Source organism: Babylonia areolata, chromosome 3 (assembly GCF_041734735.1).
Source record: "Babylonia areolata isolate BAREFJ2019XMU chromosome 3, ASM4173473v1, whole genome shotgun sequence".
NCBI classification, from domain to species: Eukaryota; Metazoa; Mollusca; class Gastropoda; order Neogastropoda; family Buccinidae; genus Babylonia; species Babylonia areolata.
This window is the reverse complement of record NC_134878.1, coordinates 19,547,754-19,556,701: the sequence shown is the minus strand read 5'-3', so window position 1 is coordinate 19,556,701 and position 8,948 is coordinate 19,547,754. Positions and strand designations below refer to the sequence as shown.

At 41.6% G+C, this 8,948-nt stretch overlaps 1 protein-coding gene across 7 annotated transcripts in view; it reads left to right on the top strand.

The window, feature by feature from the left end:
* Positions 1-8,948, top strand: part of LOC143279831 (receptor-type tyrosine-protein phosphatase kappa-like) — a 173,560-nt gene that overhangs the window by 139,996 nt on the left and 24,616 nt on the right. For 5 of the 7 annotated variants that reach the window (XM_076584060.1, XM_076584059.1, XM_076584057.1 and 2 more), the window contains exons 7-11: positions 1,209-1,340; positions 1,810-1,958; positions 5,171-5,306; positions 6,234-6,383; positions 8,383-8,485. In XM_076584060.1, the coding sequence (XP_076440175.1) occupies positions 1,209-1,340; positions 1,810-1,958; positions 5,171-5,306; positions 6,234-6,383; positions 8,383-8,485 (670 nt within the window). The remainder of the gene's footprint in view (positions 1-1,208; positions 1,341-1,809; positions 1,959-5,170; positions 5,307-6,233; positions 6,384-8,382; positions 8,486-8,948) is intronic. The other 2 variants (XM_076584062.1, XM_076584061.1) reach the window with 2 other exon arrangements.

The window sequence follows — 8,948 nt, the reverse complement described above, 5'->3', positions numbered from 1 at the left end:
GAGTCCCGAATTATGTCGGTATGATTGAAGTTGGGTTCATGCAATCCTGCTCTGTGCAATGCCCACATTTCTTGCCCCTGTGTTCTTTCCATTCAGTTTCGTTCCGAAAACGAAAAGGGTTGTAAATTTGATTTAAATAACATTGTAATATATTCACTACATTTCTCCCCCTCTCGAATGACGTAAAGAGCGGCAGTCAAAGAGTGGATGGGAAGAAATGTTGAGAACGTAGGGTGAACGGAAGAGGTGTTTTTGGAGAAACTTTAAAATAGAACTGGGGAATCCACGTGGTGGACAGAGAAGGGCAGTTTGTTCCATTCTACTGGGCCAAAGTAAGAGAAAGAACGCTGACGTGAATAACCTGATCACTCTGCCAGGATGTACTCTGCATACCTTGGAGCTGCTCAGCCTGCCTGTACACAGGACTAGTTTGAGTGGGATCATGAACTGTTTGCACAGAGGCAGTGAATGATCAGAGTTAAGGGACTGCTGGGCATTGCAGAGCGTGTAATCTAGTCTCCTTTGTCAAATTTAGCCGCCTCATGCTGTCACTGAACTAGTCTTGGTGGACTGTGTCACTGATTGAGCAGACAATCAATTTGTCAGCTAACATTCCAGGAAAGGATGGGTATTCACAAGGCAGATTGAGGACAACACTGGCCATTGCAGTCCACAGCAACCAGCTCAGTGGGTGTAAAAGGCAGATTTGTAAAAAATGACTTGTTGCCAAAGATCTGGCTGGTATGAGCACACCATGGATCATTTGACTGGTTCACCACAAAAATCAGTGTGTCATCTTTAGTTGTTTTTTTTTGTTTTTTTTTTAGCGGGTCAGGAAATCACACCGCCCCTCTTCATCTCACCCAGACTCGTGTGCACACACACTCACACACACACTTACACACTCACACGCATGCACACAACACACACACACACACACAGCAAACCACCCACACCCACCCAACACATGCACACACACACATACTCACACACATGCACACTGACACACACACACACACTCTCTCTCTCTCTCTCACACACGCACACACCCACCCCACAAACCATCCACACCCACCCAACACACACACACACCGCAAACCACCCACACTCATACACATACCCACCACACACACACACACACACACCACAAACCCCAAATGACAAGGGCACCCTGCTAATGGCCTGAAAGCACGTTGTCCATCTTGCAGCAGCAGTGTGACAAGTACTGGAACGACATGGCCAGCAGCCATCGCTACGTGCGGCACGGCGACATCCACATCTGGAACGAGGACAGCGTCTTCATGGCTCGACTCAACATCCGCACCTTCAGGATTCAGCGGGTTGGTGCACAGTGCTTATCGTAGTGTAGTGGATTGTATTGTGAGTTATTGTATTGTCTTGTAGTGTATTGTATTGGACAGTACCCACACACACACACCCTTCCAATATTATGTTTTTCCTTTCTCCAATCACTGACACTCACCCTCTCCATAGTCCCCTCCCCCCCCCCCCCCCCCCCACCCTGCCCCCCCCTCCCCTCCACCTCAACCACCCCCCTTTTCATTCGAATATACAGAAATGTCAATTTCTAATTAATGATAACAATCATCATTATGACAGAAATTATAATAATCCAAATAATAATGTCATTTATTTTTAGTCTAATATCATTATCTCAGATGAACAGACTATAAATAAATAAACGAACCCACATGTCTTCCCCTGTGTTCTTTCCATTCAGTTTCTAAAAAGCCCTTAAAATGTTATTGTCCTGGAAGTGTGTGTGAACCGTGCCTGATGTGGTGGCAGGAGGGGGGGTTTGAGCAGCGCCTGGTGCGGCAGTACGAGATGGTGGGGTTCCGTGAGGAAAACCCTGACCCAGGACTCCTGCTGGACGTGAGACGACGGGTCAACTCCTTCACCCAGCACGCACCGGGACCCATCCTCGTCCACTGCAGGTGGGTCACTCCCTGTGCAGCTGTAGGCTTCTGTGTGAAAATGTTCACGTCATTATGTAAATAAATTAATAATGAATATGTAGATGACTCAGCAAGGGGATAAGGGGAATATGGGAGCATTGATTGGCAAACTTGTGTTTGTGTATTCCCAAAACACAGGTTGAGACTTCGTTAATGTAATAATTCAGGTGTTAATGTATTAATTCAGAGGAAGGTTTGTTCCTTGTTAATGTAATAATTCAGTGGATGGCAGATTGATTGTGGCCAGGTGTTAATGCATTAACTCAGTGGAAGGTTGGTTCTTTGTTAATGTAATGTAGGGGGACAAGGTGGTGAAAGGTTGTTGTGTCATGCACCCATGTAGACTGGTACCACACTCCCATCGAGTTATCCATTCAAATTTAAAACCTCAACAACAAAAAACCTGATAGAAAAGAAACAAAACAAGCAAAATTAATTGCAATGAAAAGGGTTACTACTATGTCAACATAATCATAGTAAATTAATGGTGACTAAAGAAAGGAAATTATTACCATTCCACATGATCATGGCAACACATTATAAAACCAAGAACAACACCTACCATGTCCACATGATCATGGCAAATTAATGGTGATTAAACAACAGCATTCATTACCATGTCCGCATGATCATGGCAACACATTATAAAACCAAGAACAACACCTACCATGTCCACATGATCATGGCAAATTAATGGTGATTAAACAAATGTTACCATGTCTGCATGATCATGGTAAAACAATAGAGAAACAAGAAACAGCATCAACTATGTCCACATGATCATGGTGAAATAATGTCAATGAAGCAAAGCATCTGCCATGTCCACATGACCATGGCAAGTTAATAATGATTACACAAAATTACAGATTTATCATCAGAACATACTGTATTACAGAAAGCATAAAAAAGGAATTACTTTCAGTTTGAAGGAACTTGCAGCAAATGAGTGAGCAATCAATGGAATTTTTCCACAGATAAAAAATCATGGAATTGTGTGAAGTTCTTCCACAGACAATCATATCAGCTCATAGAATTAAAACCATAGCCAAGTTGTTTCTTGATTAGCAAGGGGTTGGTAGCTATATGCTTTTCCTAAATAACAAAAATAATATTCAGTGTACAGGGCCTTGTGAACACAACCCCATAATGAGTCCTGAAAACAACAGCAATAAACAAACACACACAAAAATACTAACACACACCACAGGACTAAGATGTTCCCACAGGCATTTGTGCCCGCTGCCTGTCAGCCTCACACACACATTCTGCTGGTGAACCAAAGTCACTGAAAACAAGCTGACAATCATCAGCACCTAAAATCACTAGTCCCGATCTCAACATAACTGGACAATAGAGAACAACCAAGCCATCGAAAACCTGCTATACAATGGTATATTACTTCAATCTCAGCATAGCACAAGGATCTGTCTCTCACACACACGCACGCACACAGAATCTTTGTCAGCAACTCTGTCTTAATGTTGACATTCACTTAGCCAAAAGTCTCATTCCTGGCTAAACTACAGCAAATAATACAGCTTAAACAGTACACAAAAAAGTGAACATTCAGCATCTCCCAGCATTTTTACAACAAAAAAGACATATATTTTTCTGGTTCCAAATGTCCGCTTCATGCTTTAGAACTGTGTTTATACTGGAAGATCATAAAATACCCTTGACACATGAACCCTAGGCTCGGTGTGTATTGCCATACCGAAAATCTTAACGGACACACACCAGCCTATAAACTATCAGTTCTTTTTGAGTTGCAAGAAGTGCTCAACAGCAAAAAATTATTTCATAATAAAATGAACATTTAACAATCTTTTATAAATAACATAGTTCTTCCATGATAATTTGTCACAAGAAAAACAACAAAATCATTCTCCACAAAAAGTCTGTATGAGACTTTTGCAAGCACAAGACATTTAATATAACAGCATACAGAATAAAATTGAACAGCACTCTTTAGTAATGTCTAATAATTCCTGGCAGGCAAATTTTCCAAAGTTATACTTTCTTCTGAATAGTATGCCATAAAACGATTTTCTTAACAAGAAAAAAAACAAAATTCAATCTTCAACCAAACAAGTGGTTTGTAACTTGTTGGTTTCCCTGCAGACAACCAAGACCGGTTTATATCGGGGAAAAATCTCACATACCCCAGTATGTCCAAGGTACTATTTTCATCCTTCCTCAGTACACTGTAGTACCCTCAGATTCAGTCCCAGCAATACTATTATTCACAAAATAATAAACATAAAATTTTCAGAAACTCTAACTGAAAGCAAAAATTTTTTTTTAATTCTTACCAACTAGGCCAAGTTAGGTTGGTATACAAGAATAAAGAAATATATTCCTACACTTCTAATGCCAGAAAAATTCACAAAGGACGCTTATAACCCCTCATAAATTAGTTCTAGACATTCCGAGCCATTATTCAACTTTGGTCCCCGATAGCTCAGAGGTATAAGCCAAGTGGTCAAGGGAGATAACCTAGCCTTTCCACTCAGTTCAGCACAGTCAGTGACAAACATTCCTGCTGCATATCAGAGGCCAGTCTGTTGTCCTCTCACAGTAATATACTTCAGTGGATGGATAATTGTCTATGGCCAGGATTTAATGTATTGACCCAGTGGAAGGTTGGTTCTTTGTCAACGTAATAATTCAGTGGATGGATGATCTTTGTGGCCAGGTGTCAATGTAATAATTCAGTGAATGGATGATCTCTGTGGCCAGGTGTTAATGTAATAATTCAGTGGATGGATGATCTCTGTGGCCAGGTGTTAATGTAATAATTCAGTGGATGGATGATGATCTCTGTGGCCAGGTGTTAATGTAATAATTCAGTGGATGGATGATCTCTGTGGCCAGGTGTTAATGTAATAATTCAGTGAATGGATGATCTCTGTGGCCAGGTGTTAATGTAATAATTCAGTGAATGGATGATGATCTCTGTGGCCAGGTGTTAATGTAATAATTCAGTGGATGGATGATGATCTCTGTGGCCAGGTGTTCATGTAATAATTCAGTGGATGGATGATGATCTCTGTGGCCAGGTGTTAATGTAATAATTCAGTGGATGGATGATCTCTGTGGCCAGGTGTTAATGTAATAATTCAGTGGATGGATGATCTCTGTGGCCAGGTGTTAATGTGATAATTCAGTGGATGGATGATCTCTCTGGCCAGGTGTGGGGGTGGCAGGAGCGCGGTGTTCCTGGCGGTGGACTACTGTCTGAAGCAGCTGGAGATGGAGGACGTGGTGGACGTGTACAGCGCTGTGCTCCATCTCCGCCGCTTCCGCAAGAACATGATTCGCACTGTGGTACGTTGGAAACGTCCTGTGTCATATGGCATGAAAACATATGTCCTGTGCCATAATGTTTCTTTTGTCTTAGGCTTGCCATCGGGTCTGCAGCCTACTTTAAAGTTGCACAGACTTTCAGAGAATTTGGGACTGTTGTGTGTCCTGTGGTGATCGGTGAGAATGGGGACTGGGATGATGCTGTGGAGATCCATTGTGGGTTGATGTTATTATATGATGGGGCTGTTATTGACACTTACATATATATATATATATATATATATATATATATATATATATATATATATATATATATAAAGAAAAAATATATATATACATATATGCATATTTAATGTGTGTGTGTGTGTGTGTGTGTGCAAAAAGTGGGGTTTTTTTTCTTGTTAAGAAAGATACAGGGAGTTGATTACTGCTACCACCAGAATCACTATTCCTTTATTATATTATATTACGTTTTGTCACATCAGATTCTTCTGTGTGAATTCAGGCTGCACTTATGAAGTACCACCTGTAGTTTTTTTGTGGGGGTTTTTTTTTTTTGGTTTTTTTTTTTTTGTTGTTGTTTGATTTTCTTTTTTTCTGCATGCAGGTGTGTGTGGTGGTGGTGGTGTTTTTTGTTTTTTTTTTACAAATGGAACCCTTTTTGTTGTTTTTTCTTTTTTTGCATGCAGGTGCATTTGTGTTTTTGCCAGGGACAACCCTTTTGTTGCCTTGAATTCATTCATGTGCACTAAGCACATGATAGTCATGGGTCCTTGGTTTATCAACTCAACCAAATGACTAGCATCCAGACCACCACTCAGGAGAGGGAGAATGAATACAGAGTATGGGATTCAAACTTGTGGGCTCAGTTTCTTTTACTTCCTGGGTAGACATTAGGCCGCCACTCCAGTGTGTCTACCTTGTCCAGAACTAGCCCTCGTGTTGCAGTCGCAGTACGGCCAGGTGTACGCTGCAGTGGCCATGCACTTGCAGTGCGGGGAGACGGTGTACCCTGTGTCCCTCCTCCCCACCGCCTACACCAGCTACTATTCCAGACAGGTGGACCCCTCACACAGCAAGCTGGAGAAGGAATACCAGGTGAGAGGGACAGGTGGTGGGGAAGAGTTTGATGTGTGGAGTCATTATAAACATGATCACCAGTCATATAGTGATGTTGGTTGCGAGGCCAGATGAAGTTCCAATAGTACTGACAATAAGGGCTTCTTGGTGATAGTTGTCTTTCAAGTTTCCTAACAGTTAATATGGGGTCGTCTTTTGTGGATGTTGGTGATTTGAGTGTTGACCTAAATACACGATAACACTTGATGGAGGAGGAATGAGTGGATGTGATTGGGGAGAGAGGGGGTGGAATTCACTAAGAGAAGATTGTGTTTTTTGTATTTTTGGTTAAAAACGATGGGAAATGTTTGAAACCGGAGGCAGGTAGAAGATTTTTCTTTTCTTTTTTTCTTTCTTTTTTCCCACTCACTTTCAGTCCCACCCCTCTCACCTGTCCCACTCTCTAGCCCAGTTTCCTGAAACACATTGAATTCATACTGTGCTGCTGTTAACCATCAGTCAGTTGTTGACCCTTAGTGCATCTGTACTACTGTGCCACTGTGAACCAGTTTTCAGGTGAACATATTCCATAGTAACTATTACCACACATTTCCCTTTCGTCTGATTCGTTAAAGGTCAGGGTAACCAAAGCCAGAAAATAAATCTTCAGCTAAGTTCAGTTGTTACAAACTGTGCTATTGTTGCGGAGAAAACTGAAGTCATGCTGCCTTTTGGTGCTTTTCCTTTCAGTCCTTGAGTGGAAGCAGTGTAGTTTTTCATTCTGTGTATCCTTTGGGTACTGTGCTCTCATCCTAACTCATGCATACTCGATCTCATACTCCCTCGTTCGCACACACTCACACTGTTACATTCATTTTCTGGCACACTCGCACTGAGAGAGAGAGAGAGATAGAGAGACGTACATTGATCCAGATGCCTGTTGTATGCAGCAGAGAATCTTGCGAAATACAGTTTTTCTCAGTAATGGCTGTCGGTGAATAAGTTCCCTCCTTAAATTTCTGTCCTTTTTTTTTTCTTTTTCTTTTTTCTTTTTACCTGGGTAGGCTTGTGCCACAGATTCTCTGTGATCCCAGATATCTGGTTCAGCCCTGTAGACTTCAGCAGGGAAGTTGTCCAGTTCACTGCCTGTCTTGATGTGCCAGTTATCCTTGTTTTGTCTGATTGAAAGGTTAGCTGCTGGATAATGGATGTTAACTGACCTTTCTTGCTTCATAACTTTGAATACTGTGTGTGTGTTTGTATGTGTTTGCGTGTGTGTGTGCGCATCTGTGCTGAGGTTTTGAATTCCCAGATTGAGAAGATTCTGTGTGTGTGTGTGTCTGTGTCTGTGTACATGTGTGTACATTTGTGCGTGTGTGGGTTGAGGTGTATGTGTGTGTGGTGTGTGTATGTGCTTGATGCATATTTACCTGTGTTTTTATCATGTTTGTGTTCATGCTAATTGTGGTGTGTGTGTGTGTGTGTGTGTAAGTGTGTGTGTGTGTGCATGGCACATGAAAGACTGTGTGTATGCATGAATGTGCAATGGGAAAAGATATTTTTTAATACAACCATGATCAGTGAATCAAACATCGTCTTAAGACTATTTTCTTGAAGTTGTGATTTCAGTGCTGTGAGTATGGATTGTGTGTGTAAATAAAAAGGAGGAGGGTGGCAGAATGGTGAAGACGCTCAGCTGCCAATACAGAGTCCTGAGGGTGTGGGTTTGAATCCTGCTCTCGCCCTTTCTCCCAAGTTTGACAGGAAAATCAGACTGACCATCTTCTCATTCAGATGAGATGATAAACCGATGTACCATATGCAGCATGCACTTGATGCACTGAAAAAGAACCCATGGCAATGAGAGTGTTGTCCTCTGGCAAAATCATATGAAAAGAAATCCACTCTGACAGGTACACAAATATATAAGCATGCACTCAAGACCTGACAAGCGCGTTGGGTTATGGTGCTGTCAGGCATCTGCCTAGCAGATGTGGTGGTGTAGCATAAATGCATGTGTAAATTGTCTTCATGCTAGCAGATGCTGAAGGTGATCGTGCCGCGATTAAGCATCGGGGACTGTGCCAGTGGACATCGAGTGGAGAATCGCAACAAGAGCCGTGATATCATGATGCTTCCACGTATGTTCAAGTCTGGATGTTGTTTTGTCTGTATTAAAAAGAGTGGGGATGTACTTGGGCAAGACACTCTCCACTATAAACAAATTCTAGCCCAGATAGTCGGAACAGCAGTTGCCTCCTCTGCCATTCTGATGGTCATAGTCGGACACGACTGACTATCATATATATATATATACATATTAAAAAAGGCGCACCATCTAGACTGCTGCAGTATTCAGTGATGATTCTGTGATAAGTGTATTCTGAATCATATATGTTTACTTGTAAACTTTGAATTGTGTTATTTTAAATGTACTTCCAGCAGTAGAACTGTGTGCTTGAAGATAGTGCTCTACCATTCTAACTTGAGGCTCATATTGTTTTCAGTTTGTGTAAATTTGAAGACTGGGGAGTTTCCTGTAAAAAACAGCTTCATAAAGAAAAACACATTTTCTGAGGAAGAAGTCGTTACTTGTTAGAGGGT